This window comes from Tetrao urogallus, assembly GCF_951394365.1.
Source record: "Tetrao urogallus genome assembly, chromosome: 5".
NCBI lineage: Eukaryota > Metazoa > Chordata > Aves > Galliformes > Phasianidae > Tetrao > Tetrao urogallus.
In genome coordinates, this window is record NC_136818.1 from 30,168,873 (window position 1) to 30,187,413 (window position 18,541).

The following is an 18,541-nucleotide window of genomic DNA, read 5'->3' on the forward strand; positions in this document are numbered from 1 at the left end:
AGTTCCATGACAGTTTTTGCAAGGACTTCTCAGTGTGATTGAATATGCTCTCAGCTGTGTGTCCTGCAGTAAAATGTTCTGCTAGCATGGCTGAATCAGGACTCAAGAGTCCCTTGATACTGGACCAAGCAAGGAGGTTTGATTTATAGCTTGGGTACTGGACTATCACACTGGCAGAGCAGGAAATATTTGTTCCCAAAGAGAGAACACATGCTGGTGTAGCATGTGGTGAAGCCTTTCTGTTTTGGATGTTTTGAGGAGCAATGTTAGCCACGACAGCAAGGCCAGTCATAATTTGATGCATGCTAATGTTGTCATATGGAAGTGGCTGTGGAGTGGGCAAGGCATGCAGGCAAACCAGGCTTCATGCATGGGGCTTGTCTATCCCAGGCTGAACTACTTTGGGCAGCATTTTGTGAAGACTGGAAAACTGAGGCAAAAAGCAGATGTTAATGGGAAGCAATTGGAAGACAGAATTAATCACAGGGAGAAGTGGATTCACAGTTGCTCTGAAATGTTCTAACCTGCCATAAAATGCCTTCAGCTAAAGTTATTGAACTTCACTACAAACTCTTTGTGGAATCTTCTCCTTTCTGAGAGTTTCTCAGGTTGTCCCCCCTCATGCTGTGCTAAAAAATATTTAGGACAAGTTCTTCTTTACTTTCAATCACAAATGTGCTAGTAGTCTGGCTATTTCAGTACAACCCAAAAACATAGCGCTGAAGTGAAATGCCATGGTGTTTTTTATGTCTATTTGAATTGCAGTTCAGACACTGGAGGGTCTATGTGGCTATTTCTCCCAGAAGTTCAAGAGTTCCTGTGTTTGTTGGGTTTTTTTTGTTTTTGTTTTTTTTTTTAATATATGAAGTCATTTGTTGGGTTCTTTTTGCAAAGTCATGTGATCGTTCACTTTATCTGTTGGGGCAAACTGACACGTTTTATTCCTACCAAGAAATACTTGTTCACCTTCAGAGAAAATGTTTGGGAAGAGGTCAGCTGGCATCAAAGTCTCGCAACGTTATCTAGAAGATAAACAACCCACAGATGGGGAGGGTTGCACATGAAGGACATACTCTGCATAATGTGCCATTAAAACTTCATGAAGAGGTGTCCCAGAAAAATATTACAAAGCACTAGGGTTAGTATTAGATTCTTAGTTTTAGCAGTCTGGTTGTTTTCAGGAAGGAGTAATCAGCTTAACCACAGAATTCATGCATTTAATGTTCTGAGAGAAAAAGGACAGTCTGAATTGTCTCGGGTTTTTTTTTTGTTTTTTTTTTTCCCCCCACAGTAATTAATGAAAGGCAAAAGCAGCAACTGGAATCAGCAAGCTACTCCTCCCGCTATGCTCTGGGACTTTTTTATGAAGTCGGTGCACGGATTGATGTCCCCTGGGCTGCAAAGTACATCACCGATAATCCCTGCATACGCTTCATCTCCATCGATAATAAGAAACGCAATGTAGGTCAGTGCTCCCATTATTTCCCTTAAACACAGTGACAATAGAGGGAGTAGATCATGAAAAATGCTGTTTAATTGAGTGTTGATATTCTGAACAGAGCAAGTATTTAACTCTAAGCCATGGTAGATAGCATTTAATGTCACATTTAGCCTGTAATAAAATACACAATGAAAGCGGGAAGGTCCTCAGAAAATCACCACCCAACACATGGTTTACATTACTGCATTTATGAAACCAGTGTCAGGGGATTTGAAACATCAAAATGTTGCTATTCCAAGAAAGTGTTTGAGTTCCTTTGTTTAAACATTGATTCATAACCATGCCAATTTATCTCCCGTCATCCATTACTTTTCAACTCCTGTTCTTTCCACTAACTACACTTGGAAGTAGTAACAAGTTATATAATTGAGGCTGCCTAGTGTAATTCAGAGTTCGTTAGTTTGCTTTCATAATCATGGAAAAATCCTTCAAATGGCTGCATGTTGTACAGCTGCTCAGTAAAGCTTGGAGAACATCCCACTAGGTAGATACTTCTCATCTGTTTCTGGAAGATAGCAATGAAATAGCTATATGTTTTATTTATTAAATATATTCCATATACCAAGAGGTCTGGGAAATATATTGGCATAGAGTATCTCTAGAGTAACTGCTAGCAATCAAGCAAGTTGGGAACTGAAAATACTTCCCAACTCTATTGCTTGCTCACATTGAAATGATGACTGAGTTTAGCCATGTTGGTGAAGGGGGAATGAAAATCTGCACACCTTTAGGGTGCCATAATAAGCATGGTGACACACTGCTACAGAGCAAGGAAGGATTCTCATCATATAAAAATTCAAGAGGTAGTTATTACACATCATGACATTCACTGTGCTAAAACATGTTCAGATTTAGATGTAGGAGACTCCTGTACGCAGTCTCTCTTGTTCAAGCAGGATTCATTATTTCCTGCCAGCAGTCCATAAACACCAGTGATGTTACTCACAATGGGCATTGCAAACTTTGCCCTTACATCAAAACACCCTCACCAGTTTATGCTGAGAGCAAAGTTGATGAACAAACTCACCGCTGTGCAAGCCCAATTTTATTATTCGTGCAAATAATTTAGTGTAGTTGTATGAATAGGCTAAATTCTTAAAAGAAAAAAAAATGGCTGACAAATAATATGCTGGTGGGCTTCTTCCTGCAAGAGCCAATAGCAAGTGCATAAGAGTATAAAAAAAAAACAGATACAGAGTGATTTTCTTCCTCTGTCATTGTCTTCTTGTTGCTGACAAAGTGCAGCTGGATGTTTTCCTGCATGCAACATCTTCGCTGTTGAGTTTAAGGATGAGTTACCTGGTGGTTAATAGCACCTACTGGTGTTTCTCTCCCAGCCGCCTGATTCTGATGGAGCAGAAGACACAGCTCAGGTGAGGAACTCACCCATCCTTTCCTTTTCTGATCACTCATGTGGATTCGAAGCACCAACAATGAGAGCAATGAATATGTAACAAAAATCAAGTTATCAAATCAGCAGTTACTGTGTCTGGTAGTTCCAAAGGAAATTCATCCAAAGAGCAAGCAAAGTATTTGTTGGGGCATATTGTTAACATCTAACTACTAGAACATCTGTGTTGACACATACCTTTCTCACTGAGATTTCCTATCATGAGAGAGATCTGTTTACACAAGTCGTTTTTTTCCAGCAACTGAAGATGATTTCTGTCCCATGAGGCCCTCCTTGTGATATATAAACAGTCAACCATATGTCTTAGCTGTACTGTCTTTCTTGGTGAACTTGCATTTTGCAGATTTGAGCTTAGGTCAAAGGTGTGTAATCAACAAGTATACAGATGTTGAATTGACAAGTATACAGAGAACCTAGGCTGGTCTTTAGAGAGCATATAGCTGAAAAGATTATCATGTTGGAAAGGGATCATCAGAAATGAATGGAAAAGCTTATCTGTGTCCTGGGCTCACAGGAAAAACTCCAGGAGGAGCAATCTTGAAAGAGAGATCCTTCCTCAGTGTCAGTCAGCCCTTAAATGGGGTCCAGGCTCCAGTCCTTCTGGTCACGCAGCTGACCAGACATTCATCTTTACTCCATTCTTCAACCTTGACTGATCTTGATTCATCGGAGGAAGATGGGTGACAATGAAAGTGTCAGTGATCAGAGAGAGAAAGCAGAAATGTTCAGGCTAAAATTTATGTTAGTGTTCAGTTCCCTGGGTGAAGAAGCAGCTGAAACCTATCAGGACTGATCCTTTCCAGAGAGCCAGCATATTAATGCCTGAATGCTCCCTACTTCCACCTCCCCTCCTCTAGGCCGTATACACTCTCCTATATACACTGTATGCAGTGCATCCCTCCATCATTGCTTCAGTCTTAAGAGGGAAATTTGCTTTTCTGCCCATCGGATGTGGCTGCAGTACTTATCAGGTGTATGTTCTCAGCATTGTTGTAATTATACAACAGGATCAGTTTGTTGGTACGAATTAGAAATGGCAGAGAGGCGGGTCTGTCTATCATTCTCCAGAAGTATCAGCCTTTGCTCCTAGGGCTGCATGCTGCCGTGAGGACAGCTTTCCCATATGCAGTGTTGCAGTGAAGTACATCTCCATCTATAGAGGTAATATGCTCAAAAGTTACATAAGAAAGAGCCTACAAAAATGTATGTTGAATTCCCTGCGCACTATGTATGAATATTAAATATTTGTCTGATTGGCTGCCTTAAACACTCCATCAATATTTAAAACTGGTCGGGTGGGGGGGGGACAGTGGTAATCCTTCGGTATTTCAAGCCTCATTTCTGAAATACTGCAGTCTTTGCAGTTCTTTGTATTCCAGAGGATTAAAGATAGATGACGCACAAAAATCGAAGCAGTACTCTTCTTTTACGTGAGGATTGTGACGTTATATAATTTAGAGGGAAGGTTTATTTTGCAGGTTTTCAAGATCAGTGTAATTTGAGTATCTTTTTCTAATTTTAAAATAATTTTTGAAAGTGAATCCTCCCATGCTTATTTTCTAGGTTTGCTGAAGTTATTCATTATTCTTTTATATATATATATATTTTATTTTTTTCCCCCTAGTTATATGAGGCTCTCTGCACTGTCCAGCAGTATTTCCATGCACTTTCCTCTCAGCCCTGCTTTTAGAGTTTGTTTGACATGGCAGTGATAAAACCCTTTTCCTTCCTCTCATGTTATCCAGAATCAGAATGGGTTTTGGACAGCAAAGCACAACTCCCAGTTCAGAGTAAAACTTCCTTAGGGGTAGGGAGCAACCAAGTGTTATTTTTTTTCATTGGCATCTGTTCTGACTCCAGGTTTTGCACCACTGGACAGGAATGAGAGAAATTCTTGACACAATTCCTATAGGAGCCTATCAACACATCACACTCCCAGAATCCTATGGATACCGTACTGACCACTTGCCAAATGAATACTAAAGGTCTCAGGCACTCAGGCACTGATGGAGTTCTCTTTGCTAAAGAAACATTCAGCTTCAGGCCTTTGTGGATTCCAGGGATCAAGCTAATTGCACCATTTAAATCTCTACAATTTTTTTTTTGGTTCAGAGACTCTGAACCCTGACCTTGGGATAGATTCATCAACTGTACCATACAAAAGCAGCTTTTGCATTTTGCAAGAGAGAAGATTTTGATGAGCAGACAGTTCACACTGGGCTTTCTCTGACAAGAGGTATGCTGTACTTTTATTGGGGTGTTCATGAGTTTTTTGGTTCTGGAAACACTTAAACTGTCTACTCCCTTCATTCCCTAAGACTAGTGGTAAGGAGGATGTGGCCACAATGGGAGCAGAGTTTACACCTGGGCTTACCATGGTGAATTGGGTACTCTAGGCTTACCAGGGCAGAACAAGGTCTCTGTGGGAGGACTTGGCAACATGGGCTGTTCATATTGCCACTACGCTGCTGTAAAGAATGAGTGCAAGGAATGGTCATAAGTCTTTATTATCGTAATAGTGCAATCATGCTTCTAGCCCTAGCAACTTTGCTTCACCCAGGACGCTGTACTTTTCCATCTTATATTCTGCATTAAATGTGTTATCCAAATGTAGAAGCCACCTTTCTGACACCAGATGTTCCTGAGCGACAAGCCAAAGTGCTGGCTCTGTTTTCCTGGTCTTTTTCAGAGTAACTTTTATTACCTCCGTCATTTTTTCTGGACGATTATAGTCCTAGCAGGCTTAGTACTGCATACGTTCTCTCAAGTCCTTTCACTTTGAACTTCTATAAATAGTTTGGCTCTGTCTTCAGCCCTTTAGGATATGGAAGATGCACTTAGATCCTCACTTTTTAATTCCTAGCTTCTATTTTTCAACCCTTTTCTTTTCCCCTTTTCCCTTTCCTTGGATTTAGTTTCAGACTTACTAAGAAGTTCTAGTCAGGCTGATAGTGCAGCTGGAGTTTGATCATAGAATCATAGAGTTGTTTCAGTTAGAAAAGACCTCTAAGGCCCGGCTGTTAATCCAGCACTACCAAGCCTACCACTAAACCACGTCCCTAATCTCCACATCTACGTGTCTTTTAAATACCTGTGGAGTTGGTGACCTCACTGCTTCCCTGAGAAGCCTGTTCCAGTACTTCACAACCCTTGTAGAGAAGAAATTTTTCCTGGTATCTAACTTTAGCCTTCCCTGGCACTACTTGAGGCAATTTGCTCTTGTCCTATCACTTGTTTCTTGGGTGTAGAGACCCTAATATTTTTAACTTGTCTGGGAAGGAGTGGTGGAACGTCCTACTTTGAAAAAAAGAAACAAATTGTTCACATCCTTCCTACCGCTCCTTTCAGCCCTTCAGGCTGCTCAGAATAACTCAGGTAGTTAGTGATCGTGGCCAAGACATGGTGGTGGCAAAGATGTCTCTGGGAGGAAGGTTTTGTTAAATCTGGATCTCACATCAACTCATCCTCATGAAATAGCAACTCCAGCAAATTCGAGGTCCCCAAAGCGGGCATGTAGCCACTGCTGTGACAACACCACTGCCACAGGCAGGATGTGGGGCTGGATGGGAAAATATGCCAAAGATCACACAGTTCCTTTCTGTTTACATGGATGCACACTGAGTCTTGAAAATCCTCATGTTCTTCACTTTTCATGTGCTGATGTTAATTCTGTTTGATGAAAAAGAAATTCACTCTAAAATGAAGAAAACACTGAAACAAAGAAAACCTACATTTTTAGGCCTGCATCTTCTATATGCCACCAAGGAGAGGTTGAACATAGGGCACAAGTCCGGATGCCAGCACTCCGAGGGAGGCATGACATCAGTGCAGCTTTGGTGTAGCATGGGCTGGAAGGACTAAAACACCAGGCAGAAGCATGCTGCTCCCAAGTTTCCATGGGATCCCTCGGTGACTGTGGATTGGAGGGGTACTCTGCCAATACTGGCAGAGTGGCTGTTGGCTAATGATGTATTTATAAAAGCTGCAGCCAACTCTGCTGTCTCATCTGAGCTCTGATCTACCCCTTCCACCACATCAACTGATTGGATTAATTGCTGTGCAGCTGGGATGAGAGGAGGGAGAACTGGGAGCAGATGAAAGCTTTTTGCTGCCTCCATTTGCCTTCACATCATTACCCACACTTTGCCGAGCATTCCCTGGCTTGCTGCATCTCCCATGATGCTTTGTCATCTACCATCACGGCCATAGAGTGTTCACATCTCACCACAAATAAAGGAAATGAAAATCTCATGAGAAGCCCTGCCAAGTTTTTAGTTTTTAAACTAACCGTTACAGCCTGATCTAAACACACTGGGAAGAAAATACCAGGCTTGCGCTTGCTGCAGCTGAACATGCAGTCATTCATACCTGGTGCAAGAGCTTTAAGGCACTAAGGCTGAGATACCCCCATTGCTTTCAGGGAAAAATCTATTTTAAACTCCTCCGTTAGCCAATATTTTTGTAGGAAAAAAAAAAAAGACTTGAAGCTAAATTTGATCCCTACAGTCTGTGTATTTCAGTACTGGAAAGCTGTGACTCAGTGGTCTCTGGAAGCTCTCCAAGCTATGAGTAGCTCTAAGGAGGAATTAAAAACTCGAACTGCCTGTTCTTCTGAAACTTGCTTTGTACATGCTATGGAAGAGATGTGAGATCTGGAAGAAGCAGGCCCTGTCCAAGAATCATTGGCTACAGCAAGTCACAGCAAGCAATGAGTGTTTATGGTAATAAAATGCTTAGTTGTTAATGAGCCTTTTTACCAAGTTTATGTGGAAGAATTTGCCAAATCACACATACGGAAAAAAAAAAAATCCTCTTCCCTACTTCGTTATCTATCCCTGGCAATACATACAGACAACAGGCTTGGAATACCTGTTTTCCACCTCAAAGTGGGAAGGACAGACTGAGTGGCGTTCCCATGAATTTTGCAGACATTTGGAAAACCTGATGTGAACAGAGGTAATGGCCTGTGCTAGTTTGTGAAACCAGTGTAGGGATGGGAAATGTCAGGAAGGTGAGACTGAAGGTTACGCTCAGGCAGCCAGTTCACTGGGGAAGAAGATGGCCTCTTTGGCTGAGTCTCTGCTTCTAGGTCTTGTTTCACTCAACTGTGTTCACACCAGATCTGCCTTACCTCCATCCGATATCCACGCTGGTTGTAGATCATGCACTTTTTTTCCACCCACATTTAGTAGAAGTTGACTGAGCCACTTAAGAAAGAGACTAAGTGTAAGGACCATCCAAGTTGAAGTGAAAACCATCATTTCATGTTTTCTGTGAGTGCTTGGACTAGGCCCTGATGTGTCTTAGTTGTGTAATCTGAAGCGATCAGCAAATAAGCAGAAAGTTTATCGGAAATAAAGTTTAGCTTGCTTCTAAAAGGTGGAATACGTTGGCTTCTCAAAGGAGGAGCCTTATGTATCCTCAGTGACAATGAAGATGTAAAGATTTCTATCAGGTTGGTTTCTATGGTTGGAAAGCGTTCAATTCCCTCTTTCTGCATGGATTATCTGGTCAGAAAATGCTCATTTTCTGCAAATGAAATATTTTTCTAGGAATTTGATAGTTCAAACAGAGGTTTAGCCTGAAAAGACTTTGCTTCTAAGGGAGGGAGTAGCAATGTCTCAGGCTGCAGCAAGCATTTGCTCAAATGCAACAGCCATGGGCACAGAAATAAAGGATGTAAGCTGCTTACCTCTGGGAGGTCTACAAGTAGGAAGGGATCTCCAGAGAGATACCTTTGTATCCACTGCCAACCCTTCATTGAGGTCTTGGAGGGTGTGGATCCTCACTCCATCCCTTCCAGTCACTCAGGTCCATTGCATGTACCTGAGCTCCCCTGGGTTGGCCCTGCCTTCCCACCAGATGCTCAATCACTGCTTCGGGCTGTGACTGAGCATTTTCACTACACACAGATTGCATGAAGCTTAACACTCTTCAAAACCTGTATGTAGACAACCCCATGTTGATGTCCTAGAAGTCACTAGAACAGCAAAACTCGAGTTCACTTGTGTAGATCAAGATAATGATTTATCAAGCCAACCTGCCCTGGCTTCTGTTTCCCTTCTCCTCCACAAAAGTAAAGTATTGGTTTTATTCTAGTGTCAGTTATGTAGGTAGTATTGCATGGCCAATATGCAATCAATTATAGAGTAAGCAGATGTTTTTCACTGCAAACTCTGCAAACACTATTCCTTCTTTTGTCCTTTGCCTTGGGGTTCCTCTAGGAGAAAAGTAGAGGTATTGCAATGGGAAAGCCATTACAAATATTGAAAAAAGTCTTGATTTCTGTACTGTGCTTCTTCTAAATAACTTGTATTGTTTCTTGTGTTTCTCCCACTGGAGGAACAGGGTGGTGCTGCAGATACATATTTAATTCTAGGCTAGAGAGAGACACAATGGGCAGTATTGAGGGAATGCGTAATTAATGAGTAATCTTTTAGAAGCATCTCTCTTCTTCATTTCAGAGTCTCCTGAAATTGGACCCTCAGTTGTAGTTCATACAACGGTGACTTTTGGAAGAGAGCATCTGGATTCAGACCCTGCAGAGGTGCAGCAGCTAATTCTCAGCCACCTGGAGAATCTTGTGCCCTCCCTGCCCAAAGCAGCTAGTGTAAAGTGTCACAAGTGGAGATACTCACAGGTAACCCATGGTTGATCAAGCAGCTGGGAGGGTGTTGTTGTGGAACAGGCACAGTGGGTATCCTGAGAAAAAGGACATCATGCAGCCCGGTGGTGTTCATCCTCAGAGCCAGGAGAAGGAAGAGATATCCATGCAATATCCATAATGCCCTCCTCCAAGTGGCCACGAGCAGTGTTCATGGCTGGCTAGCTATAGCCAGATCACTTCTAGTCATGTTTTCAGGTAGTAGACCTGGCTTAGTGTTAAGTTATGCAACAATCCTCATAAGAAGGAATAGGAGCAGTGCACAGGAAGGAAGTAAATCCCACATGCTTTGCTGAGATTTTTTTGGTATTTAAAAATATGACTAACTCTGTCTCTTCTGCCTCTGAAAGCATGTGGCTTTATTAGCAAAACTCCTACCCTACCACAGAATAGTGAGAGTTCTTGTGTTTGGATATACTAATTGTTACTATTTGATTTGGCCTGCTTCAATTTAACAGTATGTTATGCAAAAAGTATTTTAATGTAAACTACCTAAGGGTAGTAAAATGTGTATATTTTACAGACGTCTCTTAAAAATCCAAGGAAATTGTTGGCAATTTCCTCAAGGATTGGTGTATATCTACGTGTTTACCCAAAGCCTCTTAAGTTAAATTACATTGGTGAAACTGAATGTGGAAGTCAATGCAAAATATTTACTTAAGGCAGTTCCCTAAAAATTTCTCCTTTTATGAAGTCTGGAAAAGTTACTGTAGATGATGGCTGTGAAGTCTGCTTGTACCCCTTGATTAGCATCCAGCGACGAGAATCTGGTCTCCTTAGGACAAAGTTTATTTTTCTGTGAATTAGTTATTGGTAGTCTGCAAGTCACTTTCCAGTGCACAGTGTTTGTTGTCATATGAAAATGGCATTAATATATGCATTTATGTGTTAGATGCTTCATATCATGTGTTTTGTATGTTCCTGTTTATTGGTTCAGGGTTTTTTTTTTCGTTAGTTATGGCATGTCTGTACAGTTGCCATTGTTAATTCACCCTTTTCTGATTCTGTCTTCTTTTCTTCTGCGTTACCTTTTTCCTTCAAACTGCATGTGAGCACAAACGCTGGAGGTGTTACGGAGATTTTGATCAAGTGCTTGGTTGATCAAGTCTGGAAAGGGCTCCCAAAACAAAGTAAGAAGTATTTCTAAATAAAATTAGACGAGGCTATGCTGGTAAAACAGTTGCTACCAGAAATCTGTCACTTCATCCACACTTATCATGAAGAGAAACAGCATGCAGCTGAACTATGCAATTCTGCCCCTGGGATTCTTTTTTCTCTTAGCTGCAATAACTTTAACACTGTGTTCAGCCACATTTCCACCAGATTGCAGGAACAATGTTTGTTCAGAAGATAATGCTGATGTTCATGACATTGAACTTTTCTCGAACACCATACCACTGTACAACTTACAGCTCTTCCCACTATCTTCTGCCTCTCTTGCGTGCTACCTACTCTGCTGCTACCAACTAAAATTACCAGTTCCAGTGGTTGCTTGAGTTTTATGTCTGTGTCACAGGAAGAATTATCACTAATCTTTAATTCAGTGGGTGAATGTAAATATGTAATTGCGAATAAGTTAGCATAGGTCAGATCAGTTACCTCAGTAAGAGATCTCTATTGCCAGGTGTGCACCCTGTAAAATAATCACTACCGGAATTAAATATCTGGAACAGAGTTCCCCCTTTATCGTAAAGCTGTCTTTACTTTCAGTTATAATAACCAGTTGTCTTTGAAGCAAGGGGAATTGATAAGATTGGTGCATCTTTCCCCTGACTCTTTTAGACAGGATTTATCCTGCTTGTTAATTAAATCCGTCTGTAGTGTCCTTCACATGGCCAAACACAATCCTGGGATTAAAATGCAGACATTACAATTATCCATGGCAGATGAGGGATTAGGACTTCCAAACTTCTACTTACACTGCTGATCAGCACAGATGCAATTGTGGATCCCCTGCTTTAATTATGATAAGACACTATTAGCGTTCAGAGCCACGAGCATCCCAAACCATCCCTTGTACAGAGGCACTTTACATGTGCAAGGGATTTTGGCAAAACACAGAATCATAGAAACTGGACCACAGAAAGACTTCTTCAGGTCTCTAGTTCAGCCTTTTGCTTAAAGCATAACTGTTGCCAATTCTAGATCAATTCCACCATGGGTTTTTCCTGCTGAGTATTAAAGTCTTCATGGAATCATAGAATGGCCTGAATTGAAAAGGAACACAATGACTATCTCGTTCCAACCCCCTGCTATGTGCAGGGTCACCAACCAGCAGACCAGGCTGCCCAGAGCCATATCCAGCCTGGCCTTGAATGCCTCCAGGGATGGGGCATCCACAACCTCCTTGGACAACCTGTGAACAGTGCATCACCCCTCTCTGTGTGAAAACTTCTTCCTAATATCCAACCTAAACCTCCCCTATCTCAGTTTAAAACCATTCCCCCTTGTCCTATCACTATCCACCCTTGTAAAAGTCACTAAGTCTTCCAAGGTTAGAGATCCGACAGGCTGGGCTATGTAGCTGAAAGTAATTTTGGACAATACCTATTCTAAATGCATATGACTGGGATTTTTTTTGTTAGACTTCACTACATACACCTGTGCATTGCGTCTCACTTTTTGCCTCTACATATGTATATGTGTGCATGCTTACTGCTTTTGTAGTGAGGATTATTTTTGATTTCTGTGGCTGCTCTATAACTGTGGGCCTTCTTCTTGCCAACGGTGAGGTACATCTGAGTCACTGGAAGAATCCCCTGGACTCGGCAAGTTGCCTTGGGTCTTGATCGTGTTCACTGGAGCTGACACTGCCACAATAGAGCTCAGTAACAGTTTACTGCACAGGAACCCAAAACGTATCTTTGGACCAAAAGCAAGGCAGAAAATCAAGGGAATATGGAAAGAAAATTACATTCTCCATATCATGCCTTATAATCTCTGTGGTTTGATCTCTGTTTATGCTCCATCGTTGTGCTGCTTTTTTTCCTCTCTCTTTGTCACTCTTGATGTTTTTTCTTCTATTTCAGCGTTTCATCCTTGGGTCGTGTTTCATCATTCCTTTTACCCGAACATCTCTTCCAGTGTTTCTTCTCTCATAACTACATCATCAATCTGTGCTGCATTGTCTCTCTTCTCTTTTTCGTTTTACGTGGACCTTCTTTGCTATCATGCTTACCATTGCTGCCCCTGCTACCTTATCTCTGTTCTGACATACACCAGTGCTACTGTGGAATGTACTGGCTTGGTACAATGTGGACAGTCAGTGTTTTCCTTCTCCTGCCATGCTATCCCACTCTCTGGCTCTCAGAGGAGCCAACAGAGGGGACATATACAAGGAAAAGAGGAGCAGAGCTGGTCAATGTGAATCTTTTGGTTCATCTGGGGCTGTGCTGCTCAACTTCTGTCCATTAAGTCAGTGTGGCATCACAGTGATCCTAATTTAAGAGAATAGACAGGATAACATAAAAAGCCAATGGCTTTTCTAATCTATGTTTAGATCTTGTAAGACCATGAGATCTAGCACACATGCTTGGCCAGATTTCCAGCATAGTGGTGTTGGTGCACAGTTCCCGTGCCTGCTCTCTTTGTGAGTCAGAGGGCAGAGGACTTGGTTTATTTGGATTAAATGTCTTTGCTCTATTAACATTTAAATGCTTTGCCTCAGCTGTAGTCTCAGATGATGAAGGAAGCAAATAAAGCCAACAACTATGGAGCACAGTAGTTGAATCCTTCAAAGTTTCTGTATTGATTTCTGTGTGTTCAGGCCATGAACTTCTTTACTGTTTGATGTTTTGTCATGTTCCATTTCAGAGTGTTTACCTCCTGAACTCCTAATTTTTTTACACATTTTGTGATGGGAAGATTTTGAAACAAAAGAAACCATTTTCATGTGAAGGCTTTTGGGTTGAACTGCCCATCATGAACTATCCAGGATCAGGCTTTATTTCTGCTGAAACAGACTGAGAATAAGACAGGACAGGGCAGGAAAATTTCTGCTTTCCATATGCAGGAGAGCATTATTCTAATTACTTAACTCCTCAAGATAAATATTTTACTATTTGATGGTTAATATTAGAATCTAAAATCTGGGATGGAAAGAGCATTTCATATGAAGACATTTTTCTAGGTAGTACTGATCTTTCTGGCATTGAATCCAGGTAAATAATATACTTTCTTTTGTATCTCCCTGTTTCTTTTCTTTTTCAGGTTACAAAAGCAGTGCCCAATTGTTCAGGACAAATGGTTCTTCATACTCAACCTCTCCTGATTTGTGGGGGCGATGGATTTACTTGTTCCAACTTTGATGGCTGCATAGAGTCTGCCATGAGTCTTGCAGAGAGTGTGAGGTCTAATTTATAACTGTTGCTGTTCACTGCTAAACATAGTCTAGATTTATGATTAATTTTTTTTATGATGGATTGAATTTTAGTTTAGTATGAAAGCCACTGGCTTCTATCTTGCAAAAAATAAAGTAATAAAGGAAGATCTAGTGGTGTTCTGTAATAATTACTGAAATGGAATTTAAATGAATTTTCCAGGGTCTGTGATGAGTGGTTACTTTGCTTGATATCTCTAGTCAAAGCCACTGAGTTCTAGCAGCTGTGCTTTCCAAGTTGGATGGCTTGCTGTAAGTCTAACCATGTCTCCTGGTGTGGACAAAACACAAAGGAGGCATTCTGGATCTCTGCCACCCTGCTTTCTTACCCTGCAGCTTTCTGAAGCCCTGGTTGCGGCTGGTGGAAGAGCTCATGACAAGAGATTGATGCTGCTGCAGGAAATGATGTGCCCCCAAAATAGACTATTGGCCATGTTAGAGTGACCAGTGCCTTGTGTCTGTGTGCTGGCACAGGCCGCCACATCAGGAACAGCTTTTTCCTCCTCCCAGGCAATGAAGCAGTCACGGTAAAAGCAGCAGGTGGCTTAGCTGCTTTCTCTGGCAAAGGCAGAGAAGGAGGGGAAATAATTGAAGCATATTCCATGATAGAGTGTTAATAAGAAAACTACGCTGACGTTTCCCATTTGCAGTTAAATCACCACTGCTATAAAAACTGATTTAAAGTAAACAGTTTGTTTGAAAGCAGGATGAGTTCTAGACAGCTCTATACTTTTCTTTGGCAGAACAAGTGTAGAAATGCAGCAGCAGGTCTAGGGAAGTATATAAATACAGATGTGAGTGAATGAACAGGGAATATGATTTGAATTCCTAAAATAATAGAAAACAAGTGTAACTGTGTCGAAAATACTACCTGTCAGGTTCAAGTACTTCTAAGTACTTCTACTAAACAATGTTTCTGGGAAATCCATTTTAAAATTGCTTAGTAATTAACCAAAGAAATCATTTATACTAAGTTTGAATTTACCTTGCCCTCCTAAATCAAATGCCACAAGTTTAGCACTTCTATGTACTACAGCAATAAAAACAAAAAATACTACTTTCCACAGGCAGAATTTTAACCATGCATCCATTAAAGAACTACAATTCTGCCTCTTCCTTAAATCCTCTAATTTCACAAAAATCCTGCATTCACAGGCAACTGAGCATAGTAGTTTAATGCTGCTTTTGGCTATTCCTAATGGAGTATTTTAAGTGACCAAGAATGTTAAGACTTAAATTATTTTTTAAAACATCTTCAAAATATATTTTATGGCACCAGCTGGATTCATTGATTATTTTCTACTTTTCTGAAGTAATCAAGTATAAAACTCAATGTTACTGTGTCTGCTCCAATCAGCTCTGAACCTGTAGGTTTCCATCACTGAATGGTGAGCACATATGTGAGCAGGTCTTCTACACTTGAATTCCTTTTTCCCAAGGAGAAAGGTAGCCATTCCACATGGCCCTGGAATAAACTAACTTGTCGAGGAGTTTAGTACTGGTTTGGTCTAGCTCAAAAGCAACTGAAGTCCAAGCTGAAGCAAAGTTTGATATTGCAGTGTTGGAAAACCTAGATGAAAAGAAGCAAAACAGAGGAACTAGTTATATTTTTCATATTTGCTTTTCAGCTTCCATCCAGGTGTCCTCCAGGAATAGGTTCTTAAAGGAGAAACATTTATTCTCTGATGCTGAACCACACACAACAGTATCCCACTGGGTGGTCAGTACCCTTAGAAGCTGCCACCATGGCAGTGGGGAGCACCATTGCTAGACCCATTTGATGGCTTATGGGACTCTATCCAACCAGTTGTTGTCTATCCAAACTCTGCCTTAGTGCACAGAGAAGGATGTGGGAATAAAGTCAGTTGTGTCCTTGCAAGGGTGAAGGGGCAGCTTGCAGGTTTACCTGTCTGCTTGGATATGCTCTTTTAGTCTTCGCTCTTTCTGTCCCTTGTTTCAAAGCCGCTTAAAGCACACTTAAATTTGCACTTCCTTTCCCTTCTTCAATTCTGAATGCTACTGAACCACTGAAAAGCCAAATGCATAACCTTCCTGAAAAGCATGTGGCATGCAGAAAACAGAAAATGAGACATCTTTGACATAACACTAAATTGTCTCTGTAGCTGCCTCACAAATAGGGATGCTCCAGAGAGTAACGATGCCTGACGTCAGAAGCAGACCTAAGTACTGCAAATGGCAGAAAGGCAAAGCTACCTCTGACCCTAGCCATTCAGCCATCCTACAGTTTTGGTCATTGTTAGACCTCAGAATACCTGGTAATCACAGATTCAGAGATTTTAAGGCCAGAATTCTGATCAAACTTGAATCATGGTGAGTCTCAAATGCTAAGTGCTCCCATCATTCCCAATTTCATGACAGTCTATCAAAATGCCTCTTTCTTATTGTTTCTTCAGATTCAGTCAATTTAAACAATTTTTTTTTTTTTTTTTTTTTTTTAAGATGGAGTGTTAAGTACTCACAGACACATTCCTCTGCAGGAAATCCCCAGCATGGGGCAGCTTGGTCTCCCTGTAGCAATGTCTGATTTCCTACATACAGGGAGACAACATGGCCAGGTTTCCCATGCAAGGTTGGTAGTGAGTGGTGGGTCGTGAGTGGTGATGTTTCAAAGAGGCCACTGCATCCTAACAGATACAGGCAGCAGACTTGTCTGGTGGATTTCCTCAGCCTTGCTCAGATGGAGGGAATTTTTGGTTAACTGGCATATCCATCAATTATGAGCCATGTCTCCCTGTTCCCAGACATGGCAATGGTTGTGTATGATCTGCTGGATGTCACAAACCGCAGCTAATGCCCAAAGACTTCAGCTGAATTAAAGCATTTCAGCTCTCAAATGACTACATTATTGTCTTCCTCTTGAAGGAAAGATGGGGCCATAGATGTTCAAAGCATTTTAACTCGCTGTTGTGTTAACTTGCACCCAGTGACTATCCCTTGGCTGAGCTCTTCATCCCTTCACTGAACCCATCAGAGCCACAAAGCTCATCTCCAAAAAGTGCTATTACAGACCTGTTTATAGAGCTCCCTTTACTGTCAGCTTTACAACCATCCTGATATTTATTGGATAAGAAACATGGCCTGGCACACAAGGCCCAGATGGTTTCTGCAGTATGCTGAAGATAACTTTCTGACACAGGTGGTGGAGGAGCCAAAAAGGAGTGGTGTGCTAATTGACCTTGCTTTTACTAACAAGGAAGGGCTTGTCAGGGATGTGAAGACTAGGGGAAGGTTGGGATGCAGTGATGATGAGATGGTGGATTTCAAGATTTTGTGTGGAAGAAACAATGCAATAAGTAGAATTGCTTCTACCCTGGACTTCAAGAGAGTCAACTTTGACTTCTTCAAAGACCTATTTGGAGGTATCGTATGGATTGGAGTGTTAGAAGGTAAGGAGGCTCATGAGAGCTGGCGCTTAAACACCACTTCTTCCAAGCTCAAGATTGGTGCATCCCTAAGAGTAAGAAATCAGGGAAAGCGGCAAGAGGCCTGTGTGGATGAACAAAGAAGTCATGGATAAACTGAAAGGAAAGAAAAACATCCATGAAATGTGGAAAAAGGGCCTGTCCACCTGGGAAGAATGTAGGAATGTTGCCAGGGCCTGCAGGGATCACAGAATCATAGAATGGCCTGGATTGAAAAGGACCTCAAAGTTTCAACTCCCCTGCTATGTGCAGGATTGCCAACCAGCAGACCAGGCTGCCCAGAGCCACATCCAGCCTGGCCTTGAATGCCTCCAGGGATGGGGCATCCACAACCTCCTTGGACAACCTGTGAACAGTGCATCACCCCTCTCTGTGTGAAAACTTCTTCCTAATATCCAACCTAAACCTCCCCTATCTCAGTTTAAAACCATTCCCCCTTGTCCTATCACTATCCACTCTCATATACAGCTGTTCCCCCTCCTGTTTGTATCTTCCTTTCAAGCATTGGAAAGCCACAATGAGGTCTCCCCAGAACCTTTTCTGCAAGCTAAACAAGCCCAGTTCCCTCAATCTTTCTTCATAGGAGAGGTGCTCCAGCCCTCTGATCATCTTAGTGGCCCTCCTCTGGACCCATTCCAAGACCTCTGCATTCTTCTTGTACTCCAAGCTTGGGTGTAGTGCTCCAGATGGGGCCTCACAAGAGCCGAACAATCCATCCTTGAAATCCATACCTCTCCAATTTAGAGAGAAGAATATGGTGAGGGACCACATCAAAGGCTTTGCAGAAGTCCTAACAGATGACATCCATTGCCCTTCCCCTGTCCACTGATGCCATCACTCCATCATAGAAGACTACCAGATTGGTCAGGCACAATCTGCCCTTGGTGAAACCATGCTGGCTGTCTCAAATCATCTCTTTATCTCATATGTGCCTTAACATAGCTTCTAGGAGGATCTACTCCATGATCTACCCAGACACAGAAGTGAGGCTCACCAGCCTGTAGTTCCCCAGGTCATCCTTTTGACCTTTCTTAAAAATAGTTGTAATGTTTCCCTTTTTCCAGTCACTGGGGACTTCACCAGACAGCCATGATTTTACAAATATGGTGGAGAGTGGCTCAGCAATCACATCAACCACCTCTCA

The 18,541-nt window shown here is 41.7% G+C and overlaps 1 protein-coding gene across 1 annotated transcript in view; it reads left to right on the plus strand.

Annotated features, from left to right (window-relative positions):
* The window catches only part of RNLS (renalase, FAD dependent amine oxidase), a gene marked incomplete at both ends in the record, with an annotated part of 66,253 nt that extends 52,315 nt beyond the window's left edge, over positions 1–13,938 (plus strand). Inside the window, 3 exons of the mRNA XM_079535530.1 lie at positions 1,292–1,465; positions 9,377–9,552; positions 13,786–13,938. Of these exons, the coding sequence (XP_079391656.1) occupies positions 1,292–1,465; positions 9,377–9,552; positions 13,786–13,938 (503 nt within the window). The remainder of the gene's footprint in view (positions 1–1,291; positions 1,466–9,376; positions 9,553–13,785) is intronic.
* Positions 13,939–18,541: the final 4,603 nt, after the last annotated feature.